The sequence below is a fragment of the Manacus candei genome, unplaced genomic scaffold (assembly GCF_025592945.1).
Source record: "Manacus candei isolate 608988 ecotype Guabito, Panama unplaced genomic scaffold, ASM2559294v1 h1tg000016l, whole genome shotgun sequence".
NCBI lineage: Eukaryota > Metazoa > Chordata > Aves > Passeriformes > Pipridae > Manacus > Manacus candei.
Window position 1 is genome coordinate 5,621,884 of NW_026138064.1, and position 21,735 is coordinate 5,643,618.

The following is a 21,735-nucleotide window of genomic DNA, read 5'->3' on the forward strand; positions in this document are numbered from 1 at the left end:
CAGTACCTGTGGATCTCTCTACAAGACAAATTAAACCTGAGGTATAACACATCTCTGTTTTCCACATCTAGAACAAGCAACTGGAAACAAACTGTGTATAAATCATAGGTTTCTGCTCTGTTCATCCCGATGATTCAAAAGTACATCTACATCCAGTTTCCTCCAACTGGCTATTATACCACATTATTTTTAAGCGTACAGGTTAAGGGGGACAATCCACCTTCTAGTATGACAAAAAATAGTTTGAAACTTTGTCTCATCTCATTGCTCAAAGAGAAAAGCCTTTATTATGTACCGCAGGACAAAGGATTTGCAACTGTCTGTTATTTGAGAAATATGCTATTGCAGTAATTTATCTCACTGTATGGGTCTTGAAGATGCACGGTGGTATCTCAAATCAACTTTTAAAGAAAATCACATGCCATTTTTGTGCCATTGGAAATACTGATAAAACTTATACAAAAAGAAAATTTGTTTTTTTGATAGTTATGAATTACATACGGTGCTGACAAATTGTTCAAGGGCTCTTTTCTGCTTCAGAGATTACTTCTGATAAAAATTTTAGTCTGCTGATTTCTACTGAAACCTCCACAAACAGGTGACTAAAGTGATCTATTCGCTCCTTGAACACTCCTAAAAGTTCATAAAAGAACTAAAGATGTCTTCTGATAGGATTCCAATCCCAAAATAAATGAATAAGCAGCTATCTTTGTCCTCACATTAACAAACCTCTTGGTTTCAATGTCAATGGGATCCCTTATGGAGACAAAATTAGGTGTCAATACCTACAAGACTCTATATGAGCAACTATTTCAAACTAAAACAACGATACAAAACATAAAACCAAACAACTTGAAAAATGTCATTACAAAAGCTGTTCTCTGTAATTTTCCCTCCTAGTTAGAAGGATATCTGCAGAGGTTCTGAAATACATGAAAAGACTCCAAATCTTCACCCTGCGTATTGTAGCATAAATAGTAATGCCATTAATAAGAAGGAAGAGATAGTAAGTTATAGTGAGTATTGCTGCTTTGTTAAACTATACAAAACTCTGCAACTCAGCTCTATTGCTAGAATAAACTTTCACTGACCCCTATAGTTACCAGGGTTTCTACAGAAATATCTGCTTCAGAATCCAGAAAGAATGAACATTTTAATACAAAAGCAAACAAAACCACTTTACTAGCTGCTAGAGATTTTGTCAGAGGAAGTAAGTATCATTAATGCATACAACAGGGTACAGATTGCTTGCCATCTACTTACTCTAGGTAATTAGTTCTTACAGTCTACTGGAGTTAAAGTTGCAGCCTATGCACGACACTAAAACTCAGCAAAGAACCTCAAAATTTGTCACTAAGCATCAAGAATCCTACCGATTTACTTCTGTGAATTCAGGTTTCTGAAAAACTAAGTAATAGAAGAAAAACCTGGGAGACAATGCCATTGTGAAAAGGAAGATAAAAAGTTTATAAGAAAGCAATATATATATATTCTATTTCTTTCATACATATGTAACAACTAATACATGAAGCTATAGTACCTCTTTATACACACACAAACATACATATATACATAACCACTAAAGAATATAAAAGAGGCCCTAGCCCTTCAAAGATTCTCTGTAATCTCTCTACAAGCATAAATATAGTTGTCAGCGTGATTACTGTTTGTGTGCACTGTGTTATTAAAAGAGTACAAAAGAGAAAAACCTATGTGCAGGATAGGAAAACATAATAGGAGAAAGATTGATTCTGAGGAGAAGAGAAACTTGGAACTCAATACAGCAGCAGTACAAAATCATTTTGAAAGAACAAAAAAGCTGCATTTATTTAAATTATATACACTGAGGAAGAGATTGCAAACCAGTAATGGGTGAGGATGAAATATTTTAAACTCAAAAATATATTTACTACCTGTTCCATTCTGTCTATCCATAACTGCTGCACTTATCCCCCCAAAAATGTATTTCCCTTGTGTGTAATACTGTACTAAAGACATGGTGCTTTAAAAATAGATTTTAAAAGGGTAACATTATGAAAGAAATAGTTCTAGCAAGATCAAACATTAGAGAGATTTGCTAATCCAAGTGAGAAGCAGAAACTAAACATTGTTTTTTGAGAAAATACCATGGTATGCTTATTCTTTATGATTTAGATGACAAATGCCAAATACTGGAGAGAAAACTCAAGCAATGCTCAGTAGGAAGACGTGATTCCTTGATAACTAAAATATTCTGTTTTAAAATAGAAAGCATATGTATCCTAAATATTAAAATATTAGAATTTAATAGCATCTTGAGAAATTATTTGAACATTGTTAGCTGTATCTCACTTCTCAGAAAAGAATCCATAATCCAGTTATGAAAAAAAAAGCAAGTTACAGTTATGTTTTTTCTTGTGACAACTGGATGTGATTCGGTATAAACGCTATCTTATTCCTCCAGACTTCTACTTGTAACAGCTATGCCCTAGCTATAACATTTTAAAATAGAAACTATATAATTCAATTATAGTTTGTTGAAACTAATGTTTTTGCTTCAGCAAACACCCTTATAGAAGAAAAGCCTTTTAAAAAAATCATGTGTTCTCAGAAACAGTAAATATATCAGTAAAAGATGGAAACAGGCAATATGAAAAAGGGGTAATCAAAATTTTTGAAAAGAAAAAGGTTACATATCTAGAGAGCTCTTTTTCAGTACTCAGAACCTTAAAGGTACTAGAAAAGGACTGCGGTTCATCTCAAGTCCTCGTGCCAAGCATTTAATCTGAAAAGCTTTGTGCAATTACTGTACAGCTAGAAACAGGGATTTTTAAAGCTAGGCAAAATCCAGAACTACTAGGTAATGCAAATTCTACAGGACAACTATCAAGACAACTGTTACCTTCTGCAGGTTACTACAGGAAACATTATGAGATAAATATATTCCCCAAGTTGTGCGAACCACACTCCTAATAACGACCGCTTGGGTATTCAGGTTTTTTTCAGAAATATCTTACGCAATTTCTCAAGGCACAGCTACACCAAGTGCTGAATTTGAACACTTCCTTTCAAATATTTTTCAAAGGTGTTTTCTTTTGGGGTTTATTTTTTGGGGGGTGGTGGTGGTGGTGTTTGTTCGCTTTTTTACTTTTTCCTGTGTTCTGTTAGTGGAAGCCTATAATTCAAAGCTTGTCTTGAAAATTGTTTTCTGCACATACAGAGGAAAACACTAGTCTGACTATTTTTCTAAAGTGGAAGTAAAGCATTACAGACTTTTATGTTTTACTACTGGTAAGAACAAAATTTTAAAGCAGTTCTTAGTAAAAACACATTACTGCAAGATCAGACCCTTAAAACATCTAGTCCTGTTTCACAGGCTGGTTTCATCAAATCTTCTCATCTTTGAACACCAAATCTCACTTTTGTGTTTCAGAATGCACAGCACTCTGCACCATTACAAACTTCGTCAGTAATAATTTACTTAAAAAGAATTCCCAGCACTAAGGATATCAATAAAACCCAGAACTAGAGCATAAAATTGAAAAGACAGTTACACAATTCTGTGTGTGCTTGCTGCCCCAGCTCACTGCTATACATCTTCACATCAACCTAATTCATTTGACACACAGTCTCCCCACAGCTGAGAAAGCCCAGCTTCCTTACTAGTTCTTAGTAAAAGCTTAAATACAAACCCCACTATGCTTAAGTAAAGTTAAGATTGTGACAAAAATCAACAAAAGGCAGGAAATTCAAGGATAGTACTGACAATCCATGCTTAATTCATGATTGCTTAACAAAAGGACAAAATGCTATGAGGAACTAACGTTTAGCTTTAACTTCACTATGTTCTTGGGTGAACAGGTGTTTATCTCAAAGATTATACTAATTCAGTCCAACAGACCAGATAAATTCTAGCTATTATTTAGCATTTAACAATGTGTTGGATGTAAAGAAACTGTTAAACTAATTGTCAGCATCCTAGCATGTTACACTCTAACAAACATCACTGATTAAAAATACATTTTGAGAAAATTATGCTAGACAAACATAAAGACATAGTAACATAATTTCTTTCAGAAATAAACAAAACACCTTTTTTGTAAACAAAAACCACAAAATTATTCATTTTCTAATGCAACATGAAATAGAGCAATATATATATATTTTTCTCACAAGTTAAAAACTCAGTATGTTCAATTCCTCTTTGAATCCTAATCTGTCTGGTTTTTTGCACACTATAAAAAACATTTGCTTGATCAGAAAAATGTCAGAGAAAGGAATGCAGCCTATGGCTGCATTATTAGGATGTAGGGTTTTTTAATTAATCTTTTAGGCTCCAAAATAAAATTTAGTATTTTAGCATGCTTTAGAAATACTAATTAGATACAGACACGTCTGCCTGGTAGTTTTGTATGCTGTCTTATGTAGAAATCAGAAAAACAGAAGAATGATATGAATAAAATGACTGAGATCGCACTTCATAGTCTTCTCCAGAGGACATGAAATTACCTCATGCATACATACTTTATTGCATTATTGCAGCAATAATACCTTATTGCAATTAACTGTTATTAATAACAGTCTTTGCTGCAATTATTTTCTTTATTTATTGCAATTATTATTTTCTAATGTCTCAAATTATTACAAATTTTGTAGGAAATAATATTTTTCCAATTGAGTTACTAAGCAATCATGATCTTTTCCCAGACGTCAAAATTCTGCTAACTTTGTAGCATCAAAAACTGCTGTTCATCCACTTCAAAGAGGGCTTTCAAAATCCTGCATCTGTACTTCATCAGACTTACAAACCTGGCATCAAGATTTTAATTGTCAAAGCAAGGACAACTATGTGTTTCACCCTCGGGATTACAAAAGAAAAAAGCATAGCTATCACAGAGCTTCAGTTCTTTGTGGAGCCTAAACAACTGTGCATGTGGAGACGTAAGTCTTTGTAAGACCATGGGACACATCTACAAGGTCCCACAAGAAGTCAGGCACGTGCTTCTCAGCTGATTTCCTCTACTTGACCAAATACAAAGGTGCAGAGTATATAAGGGCTTAAAAAGCCTCTGAGGAGGAGAATGGCTGCTCTTCTCCCTCTGAGAAGAGAGGTAGGTTCTTTGATAAAGGAAGTTCAGCAACAAACTGAGCTCACAGCACAGTAAGGGGCTCACTTTTTTAACTTAACAGCACCACAAACAAATGTGGGAAAGTCTTCGACTGAAGTACCAGAAAATTAATGAAAAAGGAAGAAAGGAAAAGGGCTCCACCCTGCAACACTCTTGTTAAACTAATTAATATTAACTTCCTATCACATTTTTAATCTAGGGCAAAGTTTTGGCTTTCTTAGAAACCATAAATTACGCTTAAAAATTCTACTTTGTTGCAGTTTGTTTTGCATTTTCAGCTCAGATATCAAAAGTAGAATTTGTCATGCTCAGATATGCTGAAGATTACAATTAGTCAATAATGTATCAAAAATCAGTTGGTATCATAGCTACCTTGCTGGATGTCTTATTGATCCTTAACAGCAAAAAGAGTAACATCTTTAAGTGAACTGTAAAACCTAGTACCAACTCTATCAATAGAAAATGTTCTCAAAGTCCCAGTGATGCTGAGTGACTGCAGAAACCAAAATATTAGTGACAGGTGAATCTCGGTACACAGAAATAACAGAAGCTTAGGTTGGACAGAGCTGATCGGCCAAATGCTATATATATTCTCCACTCATTCATTCTGTGAAACACACTGCCTACTTTTCAGCCATGGACACTTCCTTTTCTCTCTCTCCATTCTTTCACAAGTAAAGGTTTCCTTATCCTCAGTTTCTTTGCTTCAGTTTCTCAGTTTTTTCCCTACTTTTGGGAGAAATCCTGTTTTCCTCTCAGTAACTGCAGCAAATGAAGAGCAAAATCTACCTGAGAAATTGTTGATCCTCAAGATGTGGATCGCATCATTCCCATGATAATTCTTTCTACATGGGCTGTTGAAGTCAGAAGGGACAACAGTAAGGCTGGTAGATTTCTAATACACAGACAGAACGGACAAGTCTCTCCCATGCTACAGCAGTGGCAATAAGCACCTTCATTATGCCCAAAGTAAAATCAGTGAATTGCAAAATTTGAAGAGGAAAATAAAAGAATGAGTTTGTGGCCACAAACTACATCAAAGTAATTTATTACTTTGACATAGTAATTCGTTATTAAAAGCTATAGAGCGTAAAGTTAAAATATTAATAATAATTAAAAAAAAGTGAATAAGAAACAAAACCTGAAAACCTGATGTGACCATCTCAAATATACAGCTTGTAAATCCTAGTGAAATTCAGGTATGCAGGTGAGAGACAGACATTTCAGATTGTGGTCTTATTTTGAAGTCAATATCTTACTTGAAAAAAAAAACCCTAAATAAGATAAAACAAAGCAGCCTTTGTAAACACAAGCAAGTGCTAGGAATTTTTCCTATTCTAAATACAAAATATGTCTCTCTCTATGGCCTATCAGACAGGATATTTAATTCCTCAGGTGCTCCTCTCTATTTTATCACAACAACATTTTTAAGGGATCATCAAGTTCATTCAAATTTCATGGCCTACAATAGTCAATCAATCCCCATTCTTATTTGCTTAGGTATGCTTTTACAGCATCTAGAAATGCCTATTTTTGGATTTTCTACCAAATGCTCTCCTGGTCTCCAGGATAATTCCAAGGGGACTGTACCCAGACTACCCAGTAACTGCCAATTTGATAAGGATATTTTGCATCAAATACATACATTGACTTTCACACTTCTAATTACATGTATTTTTTAAGCATGTCAACCACTTTTTGTACATTTCCTATTTTTATGGATAAAGGTTAGAAATTTTTTATCTCTACATTTCCAACACTTTCTATAAGAGTCCCTGTGAACTCCAGTTCAATATTCCCCCCAAAAAAGATATAGGTATATTACATACCATAGTCAGTGATCTTACAGGATACTAAATACAGTTCTTTCAGGTTCCGTCCTTCTCTGGCAATGACCTCCACACATCTGGAAGACACACGGCATAAAACTACTGTTAAAAGACAATAAATAATTTTTAAATAGCAAGAGCACAATCCACAGGTGTAATGTACTGTATCTCAATTTCTTTATTTTGTAAATTGCTCTGAATTTTCTAAATTATTTTCTAAATTGCTGAAAATGCATATGGCTTCAGGTATACACTGCAGAAAAACAGTATTTTAAACTGAACACCTTTATATGAATATTTTCATAAGTCTATGAATAGTGACTTGCTTGAAATATATACTGACAAGTCTTTTGGAAAATTACGAAAATGTGATTTTCCATTTCTTTATTACTGTATAACTTCAAAAAGTTTCTATTGTAAATTTCAAACTTTAAGAGTTTTCTTCTAGGGAAGAACTATAAATGCACTGTAATGAGCACAAAATGTAAGCAAATGTAATTTTAAATTCATGTTTGTATTTCTTCAGTGATTACTGCATGAGTCAGCGTTCACCAGGGCCTGAAATGCTCTTGGTGTTCCAATATATTGCTAGAGAAGCTTGTATAGATGAGAAGACTATGAGAAGCTCATTTATTTATGTTATCACAGCTGTGATGAATATGCAATGAAACACAGAGTTTATGTTAATCTTGTTTTTTGATTTCTTGTAAGCAAGAAAATTATTATTAATTAATTAATGAAATGAAATATGAGCTTATTACGTACTTGTGGCCAAGCCTAATGCTGTGTTTCCAACTGCATTGTTTATAGCACATCACTCAAAAATCATAGATTCATAACATATATTTTCAGTCCCAGTAACGTTGATCAGCTGTTCACTAGATCAAATAGCATGACTACTGTGCTATTTTCTACATAGACATTTTTAAAAGTATATTTTACTGGATAAATTGTCTGTATTTCTTCTGATCCAATATATTCCACTTTAATTTTCAGGTCAATTACCCAATCACCTACTCTGACTCTTAAATCAACCCTGGTACAGTACACAAAATTAAATTACTTGCCAATTTCTAAGAAAACAGGTATTGCTGAATGTGTCATAGTTTGAAAAATACACCTACATCCTCAGGAACCTTTCCTTTCATTTACCACCACCAACAGATTATCTCCCAATCTGATTAAACTGTTCATGCCGCCAATTTTAGGTTTTAAAAGCAACCACCGAATTCTGACAGTTTACAATAGGAAATAACTGAACAGCAGTCCTTCACATCTATTCGTCCACTCTCTGCTTCCTTCTTCTAAAATATACAATGAAAATTCACCAATAATAATAAAACAGCACACCTCTGACAGAGTACCTTAATCATAGCTCCTGTAACACTATTATAAATTTTCAACCCTTGACAACTGTGAGGGCCTAATATTTAGCAACTTTTTGCAACGCTTGTCATTGGGAAAAGGTTCCCTTTCTTTACAAATACACAAAGAACGGAAAGTAATATTTAGCACAATAACTTCTGACAGGGAAGTAAAACAGGGTGAACCTCCAGATTCTATACTTGTTTAAATCCATAACTTTTCTGCTAAGAAAATTAGCAAGCATGACACTTTTCTTTTAGAAACTACACCAGGACTATGCTTTTAAATATAAAGTAACTCAAAACTATATGTTCCATCAGGTTATTTTCCTAAAAAACTGATTAAGATTTAGAGCATTTAACACATTCTGTGTACATGAAAAACTTCTGTTCCCGTAAGACATAATTTTGAAGAACGCACTCATCTTTGTTAACTTTAACTGGCTTATTGAGATAACTAGACCATGAGGAAATTTTTTTTAATTATTTATTCCAGAAAAATACTTCCTAATAATGAAATTTTATTGCTAATATTAGTAATATAATAGAAAATCATTATAATGTATTTTACTAGGAGTATTTTCATTAGACATTTCAGCAAATATAAATTAAAAAGTCAATATTGAGGTTAAAAGAAGCTTTTATTAATTCTTGTCATATAAATCATTTAGCAGAGTAATGATGCTATGAAACACTTTGGATAAAAATTCTGAACATAGAAAAATTTTTTGAAATTTTTTTCTAGTGGCTTTAAAAGTTTTCAAATTATTTTTGATAATTTTTACTTACTGAGAGACCATTAATTTAACAAAAATTATATTGCAGTATAGCAGTCAGTATCTAAAAATACAACCACAAGACAGTCAAGATGACATAAAAGACTACCTAATTTTCTCTACAAGCTCAGTTACACACCTTTTCAATCAGTCACGGTCAAAGTTGTATTGCCTGTGCAAATGCAAAAGTATTTGACTGTGTGGCCTTTATAATTGTATTCTTTAATCCTTCCAAGTACAACCAGCTCTAAGGGTTAAAGTTTTTTCAAGTGCCTTGAGTGACTCCAATCCTGTTCTCAGTGACATCCTCAAGTCTAAATGAAATACAGTTCACTTTCTGCTACTGGGAAAAGAAAATCTTCAGAATCTTCAGCTATCTTCATTAAACAGGAAAAAAAAAAAAAGAAAAAAAAGGCAAAAACGGACCTTTGACAGCCTCATTTCCTTTTGTTTCTTAAAAATATTAAAATCACCTAACATCTAAAAGAATGAGGTAATGACACATCTAGTTTGGAGAAAAAAGAAAAATATATATAGCTGAAATACTGAATCTATGGCCCCCACGGCGTGCCTGCGGAGCTCCGGGGACCCCAGCCCCTGGGTGCGACCATGGTTGGCCCCCGCCCCGGCCCTGGCAGGAGAGAGGAGAGAGAGGGGAGCCTCGCCGGCGGGTACTGCACCCCTGTGGAAGAGGAGAGGGGAGCTTTGGAGCACACAGAGGTTTGTCGTTCCAGGTTTGGGGGAGGGGAAGGGTGTCGAGCGGGCCATGGGGGTCCTCAGACTGGCAGGAGTGCGAGCGGGGCAATCCTGTATGAAATGCTGCAGGTGAGCAGTGCACCTGTAGATATGTGGTAACACAGTGGGGTAAGGATAAGGTCAGGGTGGATAATGGGTTCTTTTAGAATGCTGGGGGTCCTGGACGGGCTGGGGCCTTGAAAGGAACCCCAGCCTTGGATGGGTATGGGGGCCAGAACGGTTTGTCTGTTTGTTTGGTTTTGGCTCACCTGTGGCTACTGCCCAGGTTTGGCATGTTCTGGATATATTTGCTTTGCTCTGTTACATCCTGAAAGGGTGGTCAGGACAAAGGGTTGTTCCTGGGTATTTCCTGAAGATTGTATATAGATAGGTGATAGCAAAGTAGGAAATGTAAGATATGCCCGAATCGTTCTAATAGGAATGAAGCCTGTGTACCCCTGTGTGCTTGCGAGTTACGCTGGCGATGGTACATGCCTTCGGTAGGGTCGCCCATGCCAGACAGGTCAAAACCGTAGGACCAGATACACTACAGTCTTGGGCAGGATGAGCTTGTTAGCCTTCTGGCAGTCATCCTAGGAGAAGAACAACTCTAATCCCAAAGTTGGGCAGATGGAACTTGCTTAGGCCTGTAAGGCCATCCATCTAAGAGAAGGTCACTCTAATTAAACCTACATCCTGAGGACCTCGCTGCCACCGTCCAAGCTCGCTCAGCCCTGGGAGATGAACCTTAGGATTAAAGGGTGGGTTCAGTTCCACGCATACTGCATCTCACCTAAAAAATCCATTGCACAGGCTTGAAGGTTTTACCCACATGCAAAAAGTCCTGTAGCGACAGGTGAGGGTCGAAACGGCAGGTGAAAGGTGCACTGGGAGCCGCAGACCCAACCCTGCATGCAGGCAGTTCAGGATATTGGTCATTTGAGACTGACCGGAGATGACAGTCTCTTGGGGCAGCACCCTGAATGACCAGGCAGCCTTTTCAAGGACAGCACTGCTCACTCTACTCGGAGAGGGGCCTAGAAAAGGTGGCCTAAACAAAGCTCATCTCCACCTTCACCCGGTTGGTTAACTGCAGGCCAACGGGCATCTTCTTCCAATGCGGTTGCACAAAGATCAAAAGACAAAGGCATGCACCTGCCTCCAAAGGTGTACCTAATTAACTATGTGCCTTTTGCAACCGGATGTGTCTATCTCATATTGGCCTTTTTAGCCACCAACGGGCTTGCAACAAACATGGGTAGTGCCCTTCCCAAATCTTTGTTTGAAAAGCCTAGCCACGATGATGACTGAATCTATGGAGTTTTTTGTGTGCTTTCTATACCTTGCATCAGTCAATCTAATTCCAGTTTTAATTTCTATTATCCTTTCTACAGATCATCCCCATGTATATCAACCTGCAGAGACAGAAGAAACAGTTTACATGGCCTTATCAGTCTGCTTTGTAGAGGGTCACACAATACATAATTGCTACTAACAACTGACTTCTTTACAACCTAAGGAAAAATAAGAGTAGCTGTGTATTTATTACTTTTACCTTTTAACCTTTGTTAAATATGACAGCAAAGAAAAAGGTTAAAAGAACAAAATGAAATTAACCTTTTCTAGAAAACAAGGATAATCTTAATTCTGTTGTAATAATCCATCAAAATGATGTCAGATTATTGTCATAGCTATCATTGGAAGTATTTATATTTACAATGTTACTCAATTAGACAACAAAGAAGCCTAACCTAAAAAAAAAATAAAAAAAAATCAGCATTATACTGGTAACTAAAAGAGGCAAAGTTATTATTTAAAGCAGTGGCAAGTTGCGGAAGTGAGCAAACCAGAAAATTGAACCTCACGAAAGTTGGAGACTAACATGGACATGGTGGCAAAAGCTGTGTACCAAGGCTAAAAGAATTTTTTAAATCTCTTCACTCAAGATTACTGAACAGGCTTTTAACAGCTGTACAAAATGTATTAAAATATAAACAATCTTCCAAAAAGAAAAGAGACTTTCACACTCTAAATAACTTATTACCAGAAATGAGACAAGGGTTCACTAGCCAAGGAATAAAGAAATAAAACTATAATTAGAACTTTGATAATATACATGCCTGGATCAGAGATGGCCAAAGTTAAAATTTCTTCACTTCCTTCTTTGTAAATGAGTATCATTTAGAACCATATAACACATTAAAACATCAAAACAGAGAACATGAAATATTTTAGGAAGAAACTGCTTATTCATTAAACCTGAAAATATTATCTAACAAATGCTTATGTCAAGCTTTCCCTAGACCTACTCAATATTTTATGAATGCTGTTCTCTGATACACTGATAAGCAATTCAGTTTTATTGCATTTGATTCTAAAAGTAAGGAAATAATATCATGCACTGTGAAATTTATAGTGCAATCGGGAGCAAGGAAAAGGCAAAGAGCACAAACTGATTTCACGTAAACAAAGCCAATCAAACAATATTTAAGAAACCAAGAATATAACTAAAACCATACCTACATACTGTTAATTCAAAATAGTCACAAGACCACAGAAGTTTGTAAGATAACTAGAGCTTGCTGAGCACTGTGATGCTGAACGTACCAACATACCAACATCCCAAAATTCATTATGTTCAGAGACTAACAAAAACCTGATTGCCTCTTACTGTTGTAATTTCTAAAGATGTCTTTCTACTTGAAAAGCTAAAAAAAAAATAAATCACAAGATGAAAATGATACAGCTATAATGTATAAGTGTGTGTGTATATATATATAAAATGGATATACATAAATAAAACTCTCTGTGTTACAGAAATTTGTCCACTAACATGTACTTGTGTGTACTCTTCTTCCCACCTGGTCTCTGTACAAGACCAGAAAAATTATCAAAATGTACAAAGATTTAGTGGCATAGAGTTTCTCTGACAACATGTCTCTTTAACAGAACTGCACGACTGAAACACAGATAACTTCAAGTTTAGGCCCATCTTCTTGATAACTTCCTACAAATAAATTTATGCAATGATTTGTCATAGTCAATGTTTATGACTTTCCACGATGTACTGCAAAATGTAAAGCTTAAAATTAAATTCCAACAAACTAAAAAAAAGTCAGTATTTCAAAACCCTTTAATTTTCTTCTCTTAGCCAACAGAAACCTACATTCTTTGACTCAAATAAAGTAAACTGCAAGCTTCTACCTGTAAGAAAAGATAACAAAGATCCTTGAGTTACAGAAAACAATTGTATTATACATATATATGTACACAGAGCTTTTTATGTTTTTCATCTAAATCTAAAAACATTGGAAAATTGTACTTGTGGCAACTGAAGGGACCTAATGAGAAAATATGAGTACAGTATTTGTGGTGTAACTGGTCCTGGGAGACCTTGTTACAGTCTGAGACGCTCTTCAGCCCTGAGTGAAGCTAACAGGAGTTGCCATATACTGTTGATGAGTTTACAATTTGAGGGAGTGAGTTTCCCTCACCACAGAGGTGTAAAAAATGCAAAACATTAACGTACTACCTAAGATTCAAAGTGAACATCAGACTATTTACATGTCTGCATTGCATTTGACTGCCATGCATTTGTCTTTTAAGCAGTGAAATGAACACACCTTACTATCCTTTCGAAACATAACCAAGAGCACTATTAGGAAGCCAGAGAGAGCTTGGGAAGAACAGGAACACAAAAATATGCCTTAGAAATCAGAAACCTTTCACAAAGAAATATATAGTGCTCCTCAAAAATTATAGTTTCAATGGTTAAATTCAGGCAGAAGACAGTAGCTGTACATAAAATAATACAGTCATTGGTTTGATGACTTAAATATTCCAATGGAAGGCAATAATGCAATATAATAACCAAGTCTCTCCCATAACAAAACCAAACCTCATACTACAGAAGCATATCCAGTCTTAAAAAATTTATGTATTCTGAGGCCTTCTGCACTCAGAAGGAATCATTTGAAGGCTAACATAATGAAAATACTAACATTTTACTGAGAGATCTACAAACCTTTGTAAAACCTCATAACAATAAATGATGAACTTCATAGACTGATGGATACATATTCTTGGTTCAGGATTCTCTTTCACTGATCATTTTATTTGCATTATGACCAATATATCTCTTTCAATACATTTGTTTACTGTTACTTTATACTAATAAGAGGTAAGATTTATACTTGTCTTTCAGTTAGCCTAGAACACGGTTTTTACTGCCATTTTAACATTAGAATCACATTCAAAATATATATTTAAATGGCTTTGAATTTCAACACCAAGAACTGCATCTATAAGAAACAGTATTAACCACAGAGCTAGCAAAACAGAGTAAGACTTTTAAGCAAAAACACAAACAGAATCTGAAGAGTACTTTTTGTCTGGAGCCAATATGCAAAGTGTCATTAGTTATACAAGTAAACAGCAACTATCTTAAAGCAGTCAATGTGATTAGCAGGGAGGTATTCTTAAGAAAATCAATATAATTTAAAACTAGGTTTGCCAAACAGTTTTGCCACTTACAGCACAGGAAAACAGATTAGTTTTTTTTTTTTATAGTGGAACTCACAAATAACAGAGGTGAGGGCAGACAAGTCCCACAGTGTCTGCTAGCGCTCTAAGCTAGTCAGATGCACACAAGCTCCAGTCAGAGAGCCATACAGATAAATGAATCAGCTCTGTGCTTAAGCTATTATGCCCTGTCTTTCAGCAATAAATATCTATTTTCAAATACTTATTAGTAGTCTTATCTAAAATGAAATGCCTCCTGTTACCCTCACTGCATCTAAATCCAGCAAGCAATTAAGCCAAGAAAGGAGAGATTTAGCAAATTGTTTAATTCCACTATCTGACTTTTACATGTAGTAGTATTCCAGGTGGCCTTTGGTCCCTTTCTGGTTTGGAGGAACTAGGTACCATAACGGATTTAACGGAAATAAACAACTAGGAAAAATAATCTTATTCTAAACCCCTCATAAATCTGATTTTCTACAGCTAATTATGCTAAAGTCTGGAAGACAATTAAATGATATCTCTTTATTTTTTAAGAACTCTGTAGTATTTTGGAATTCGCATTTGAGATGAAAAGATCTGCTACAGCATTTCAAATACAGTTTCCTACATCCATTGTGGCAACCTGTCTACTGTCATAAGCAAAACCAAGGAACTGTTAACTACCAGCAAGACAATGCATATTTCTTAGCAAGGATTGTTTTGTATTACAAAACCAAACAGTGGCTTCCTTCCTGAACTGTTTCAGTGGTGCTCTTCTGCTTGCAAAACATTTGCATTCCTGGTATGATACTGCTGAATTACTCTGCTATGAGTGGCCAATGGCTCAGACTCCCAACACACATCAGTGACAAGCAGTGTCCCTCAGGTGTCCATACTGCAACCAGTGTTACTTACTATCTTCATTAACGACAGAGATAAAGGGAGCGAGTGCACCCTCAGCAAATTTGCAGATGACACCAAGCTGAGTGGTGCTGTTGACAGACTTAAAGGAAAGAATGTCATCCAGAGGGACCTGGAAGAGCTCTAGAAGTGGGCTCACGGGAATCTCATGAGGTTTAACAAGATCAAGTGCAAGGAGCTGCACCTGGATTGGGGCAAACCCTGGTATCAACAAAGGCTGGGGGATGAACAGACCAAGAGCAACCATGCTGAGAAGGACTTGGGGGAGCTGGTGGGTGAGAGGCTGGACATGAGCCAGCAATGTGCACTCACAGCCCAGAAAGCCAAGTGTGTCCTGGGCTGCATCCAAAGCAGTGTGGGCAGCAGGTGAGGGAGAGAATTCTGCCCCTCTGCTCTGCTCTGGTGAGACCCACCTGCAGTGCTGCACCCAGCTCTGGGGTCCCAGCACAGGAAGGACATGGACCTGTTGGAGAGTCCAGAGGAGGCCACCAAGGTGGTTAGAGAGATGGAGCACCTCTCCTATGAGGAAAGGCTGAGAGAATTGGGATTGTTCAGCCTGGAGAAGAGAAGGCTTTGGGGTGACCTAATTGCAGTCTTCCAGTACCTGAAGGAAGCCCACAAGAAAGATGGACTTTTCACAAAGGCATACAGGGACAGGACAAGAGGGAATGGCTCCAAACTGAGAGTAAGTTTAGACTATATATTAGGTGGTGAGGCAGAGGTTGCCCAGAGAAGCCGTGACTGCTCAATCCCCGGAAGTGTTCAAGGCAAAGTTGAATGGGGCTTTGAGCCACCTGGTCTAGCGGAAGGTGTCCCTGCCCATGGCAGGTGGTTGGAAACAGATGATCTTTAAGACCCCTTTTAATCCAAGCCATTTTAAGATTCTATGATTTGTGTACCAGTGAAGAAAAATAATTGCTTACATACATGTTGCTTTTTCACACAGTTAATGTCATGATGTCACACTTCCTAAGACACATGTAGAGGTAACTCTCATAATGTTGCCTACATGTAAACACAAAAATGTGCAGATTTAGAAAATGATTACTGCACAGTAGCTACAGACAAGATTGGGAGTTTGTAAACTGTAAGTTCTATTTCTATGCACATAAGCAAATCCTTGTGAATTCAAACAAGATGTTTGAAGTCCCACTGTCCCAGCAGTGTACAGAGAAGGTGAGGTGATATTCAGATGTTGAAAGTGTGTTCTGAAGGCTGAATCTTTAGTTGAAATGACCTAATAACTGATGGAAAGGAGTTAGTAACATGGAAATGTTACTAACATGAAATGACTTAGTAACATGGAAAGGAGTTCAGAGATAGACTACCACACAGGCTGCGAATTCAGAGAAGTGTAAATGAGAAGAGACCTTCAGGAGAAGAAAGGCTTCAAGTTTTGCTATAACTCTCTCTCAGTACAAACCTCACAAGGGTCTACACCAGCTCAGTTGCACCATTTTGTGCATGGGAAGAGACTGGGCTTTGAGCAGGGGCGGTACCCTTAATTCTTCCTCATCTTTGAAAGATTATATTTATATGCTTCAGACCTTAAGATGTTTCCTGGAGTTACAGTGGCCTCAGTTTTGACAGACCTTTTTTTAAGTAGTCTTGTGCTATACCATTAGGATTTAGTATACGAAGTAAGATAAAAATAGCCCTCTTTTTTCAAAGAAAAAAGCTCTCCAGATTAAGAACAAAAGTAAGAAATGGGAACTGTACTGCTGTGCTATAACTTCCCAAAACTATTCTTTAGAGTGTCCTTTTGGAATGCTTGGATAAACTTTAAAATACTTCCATGAAAATGAAAAAAAAATCACCTGATATTTTGAAAATAAAATACCATGTTTATACAGCTCTGTACTTCTTGATCTAAACAAGGACTGCACACATATGAAAGAATATTTCATCACATTCACTGCTTGATTTTAATACCACAGGGGCTGACATACACTTCACTGAGCTCGGCACATAAATAGATAATCTTCTCTATTGAGATTTACTCTTTCAATCCCTTTTGCATCTCTTACTTCTTTTCTAATCCAGAAAACAACCCACTAACCTCTACCAGCTATTCATTTAAAGACCATCCTTTCTTGAAATGACACTGCAGATTATGGTCAATGGGTCATGTGGATTGAGAATGGACTTCATCAAGGGTCCCTCCTGCTAACTTTAAGAAAACAGCAAAAGCTGCCTCATTTTCTTCTTTTCAAAATGGAAACATATTGTATAAATCTACTTTTATACTGAGTTGTAAATAGACAGTGAGTAAATATTGGTAAAGGCTCAGTTCTGTGAAAACATAAAATCTCAATAAAAGTTTAAATAAATATTCTCAATCCTATTCATGAGAACAGTAGTACTGCTAAAAGTTATGATCTAAATTTAGACAAGATGAACAAGGTTTACATGGAGAGGTAATTTTTTCCATTGGACAGCAAAAGAAGTAAAGTCTTTTACAGGACATAAGGAAGCTTTCTGCAAAAAAGTCCTATCATCACATCTGATATTTCTCCTCTACTGCTGAAGGACATTCAAGTTTGTAGAGAATTTCTGCTTATATGAAATGATGATGGAGCAGAAGAAGAGCCAAGATAATCAAAGAGGAAAAAAATAAAATCCAGTACTCACCATAATTCATGTATTTTCAGAATTGATTTGGGGTGCAATTCTCTTTAAAAATAAGAGCAACTTGGTAGATCTGTTACATTAATTTAATTGTGCTGAAGTTAGCAAAACTGATGAAAGAAAAAATCAAGCTCAATGCACTTTTGGACAAATGCTATAGAGAAGAGAGATTAAAGAATGTGAGTAATAGCTGAATGCTGCAGTTCTCAGGTCTCACCCAAAGGGTAGCATCACAGCAAAGCTTGTATGTGAAATTTTCTATATGTCATACATAATACCTTACCTGAAATTTTTTAGTATACAAATTTTAGCTTAGAAAAAACCCCCTCCATGTGTACTAAAATCTTAAAAGGCCTTGATTTGCCAAGAAGTATTTTCTAAATGTTGGTAAGAATGCCAAGGTTCTTAGAAAATTTACTTTTAACTAGGGAGAATGCACTGAGACAGAAATGACTCTAAAAAAACCCCCCCAAAACCCCCAACAAAAAAACAAACAAGCAAACAAACAAAACAAACAAACAAAAAAAACAAACCCAAAAAAAGCACCTTAAAGGCAAATTTCAGAAGCCCTTCATAAAATGATAATGAATTCCTTTCCATAAGGCTCTCAGCTACCACTTCTGTTACTGGTATGCTGCTTGAAGAATACAACAGAAAAAAGCTTGATGATACTGTCTGTGCTTTGTATGAAGTAAAATTGCCTCCTTTTAACTCAGACAAGATACTAGCAAATATATTTATTAGAAGCTGAAAGAGCACTACTTCTTTCTGTGTGTCAAGATCTTAGTAGACTGCCATTTATATTCTCTAAATGCAGATTTTAATACCACCTAAAAATGTATGAACTTCATCTAGTACTATTCAATCTGAAAGTACTTAACAAGGTAACTTTTCATGTAATCTTACTGGAAAATAATCTGTCTAGACAGAATACTAGGATATATTGTGCCCTTTCAAACTGTAGTGAGAAAACAAGACAGTTCTCACTAGCTGGAAATTTCATAACTGAGCAACTACACATTCAGTTATAAATGAAGAAACTTTTTTCACTTCTTCCAGTCTCAAGCTCCCCTGTGTCTTGTTGAGAGGGTTCTGATTTTGTCAGGCCTTCAGAGTGCTGGTAATTATTTACATTTGTTGTATCAGTATTGTTTGTAGTTTTGTAAAAGAAACATTAACTTAGGGATACTTGCCTGCACTTGCATCTGCAGAGATTATTGTTTGCTTGGCTACCCTAAAAGCTATCTAGTTGTTAAAAACCAATAAATTGCCACCCAAAACAACATAAAAAACTTCAGAACAAGTAGAAGGACTTTGACTGAAATTTTATGAGTTTGCTATCTTTTTCTCCTTAATTTTTCAAGGCATTTAACAAACCTGATGGTTCATACAATCAAGCTGAGTTCCTCAGTTCATTGATGTGAATATCCTAAATCTTTACAGTCTAAGTTTAGATTCTGACAAACCTCAGCTAACTTTGCACTGAAAGAGAACAGAAATAGTCATCTGATGCCTTAATGGCATCTCAGCTATGACAGTGACTATTATGTTCTGCTGCAGGACAATAAGAAACAGCATCAAATAATTTCTTAAACTGAACCAGTGGGAGCCACAAGGGTGTAACTCTCTAGGCCATTAGAAATTATGTAGTTAATGAAAATCTACCTATTAAAAAAGCCAAGGAAGTTTTCATGTGTTGTATTTTTGCCTCTCTGGAGAGTTAAGGCAAGAATTCTGTGATGTATTTATAAATCACTAGACATAACTATAATTCCATAGATTTTTTTAGCAAACTGTTATTAATAAAATATTAAAAAATCTATGGAATCACTTTACTGCAGATCTATTTCTTCCTACTTCCCTGCAGTAATATTATACTGCATTAAAGTAATAAACACCGCTGATAGTTGAAGCTTTTCAAGGAAAGGACAGTGTTAATGTATTAGTCTGAGTTCTAAAATTTTGCAGTCACTTAAACCAGATCAAACGGAGGTGGAATTGCCTGCTCCTCTGTGCAAGAAGTCATTTCTATACAAAAGTAACACAGGCACATTTCTTCACTCACCAGGGAAGTCGGGGGAAAAGCAAAGTAACCAGTGTGTGTGCTTCATAGAAACAGTGGGGGGGATGAAAATGTTACATATTTTCCATATGTGCAACTTTGAGAAATCACAGAAGGAATAATACTGAGACCTAAACTTGCTTTGCACTTTGTTAGATAGGTAAGCAAGGCAGTGAGCAGGAGTATGCTGATGGTCAGTTGGAGCAAACATGTCTCCACCATTCAACACAACGTTTCAGGTTACTACTAAATTAATTCAAAACAGATACTATTTGTTGAAGTTATTCTGACATCTAATACGTTCAGAATTTCTTTGGCTATCACCACATTTACTGTTCTGGCACCAAATCAGAAAAAGTGTATGAAGAAATCTCTGAACTAGCATAAGCCCAGAATGAATTTTAGGAATAAATACTGTGTTTAGAGGATGCCTTGTTTTCTCTAACATCTACTGTATGCTAGGACATCTACAGGTTATACTGACAAAGATGATTGGAAAAGATTATGCTCTCATTCTTTTAGTTCTGACTAAATTACTAGTTTTCAAGTTTCCCATGGAAGCTCCAAATATTTCCTAGATTATTGCCAGAACACATAAAGGAGTGTGTTACTCATTGCTAGACATAGTCCTGTAACATTTTATAAATTGAAACTGTCATTTGGAGAAAAGTCTTCTTTATATTCTTACTAACTTGCCTGTACTTGACAGAGGCATCAGTCAAATGAAGTTTCTATTTGCCTTTAGATCCCAGCATCTACAGGAGGACTGAAACTTGTTTTCTAATTGCAGGACTGGAATTCCATCAGGAGGTTAAATGGGCATTGAAAGTAATTCACAAAGCACTGGTGATGTTGTCACATTGGACTGAAAGATGAGCTTCTACCTGTTGCTCCATTTCATTTCTCATCTGGTACTTTTAAGCCTGGATGAGGCTGGTTTAGAGAGAATGACCTTCCCCATGGAACAAAAATCACATTTTTCCATAAATCAAAAACGCAAAATACTTTACCATGGCAAATAGTTTGAAATCTGTAACTCCAGGTAAAGATTCTCTATGCAGTGGCCTCAAACATAATTAGGCCTTCAAAGCGGCTTGATGACAGGCTTAATTACCTCTACCACTGGTGTGATGGTTTCACTCTAGGCCTTCCTGGATGGTTTCACTCTAGGCTGGAGACCAGCTTGTAACCAGGAAGGAACTAGGAAGGTGACCATGGAAGTATTCCATGTTATTCCTTTACGTAACTTGAGGTATAAATAAAGCCAACAGGAGGGACCTCGCGTTCTTCCTTTCCGGCGAGGTTCGAGAACGGTGGGTCCCTGTCTCGGTCTTGCTTATCTGGAGCTGAGGCCTGCAGTGACTGCTGTTCTCTGCCACGCATGAGGGGAGAGTGCTGGGCCGTGTCCAGCCATCCTGCTTCTCTCAAGGGAAGTGGTGAGATTTTGCCAGTTCTTCAGTTTGCTGGTTACCAGGTTTTTAGATTGTGTAGACTGGTTTTGGTTTTGTCCCTGTTCGTCCTATTTTGTCCTTTTCCTTTCTCCCTTCCCCTCTTCCCTTAGGAAGCTATTTAGGGTTTCTGGGGTTATAGGTATATAATATTCTCACAATATATATCTGTCTTATATGTAAAATATATATATTTTTGCTATAGCTTTGGCTGCTTGGTTCGGTTTTTTTTTCTTCCCTCTCTGAGAAGCAGGCCTTTGTTGTCAAGTTTCAGAGACTTGGCGGGAAGCCAGCCCTAAACTTGCACAACTGGTTACTTCAAAGTGTTAATATCGTAAATATTTCCTGTACCAGTTAGCAT

The 21,735-nt window shown here is 36.3% G+C and overlaps 2 protein-coding genes across 2 annotated transcripts in view; both read right to left on the reverse strand.

Moving 5' to 3' along the window:
- The window catches only part of FBXL17 (F-box and leucine rich repeat protein 17), a 288,161-nt gene that overhangs the window by 97,242 nt on the left and 169,184 nt on the right, over window positions 1-21,735 (reverse strand). Inside the window, exon 7 of the mRNA XM_051782623.1 lies at window positions 6,938-7,014. Within this exon, the coding sequence (XP_051638583.1) occupies window positions 6,938-7,014 (77 nt within the window). The remainder of the gene's footprint in view (window positions 1-6,937; window positions 7,015-21,735) is intronic.
- The window catches only part of LOC127468950 (uncharacterized), a 248,866-nt gene that overhangs the window by 75,710 nt on the left and 151,421 nt on the right, over window positions 1-21,735 (reverse strand). The gene's annotated exons all lie outside the window — the stretch shown is intronic.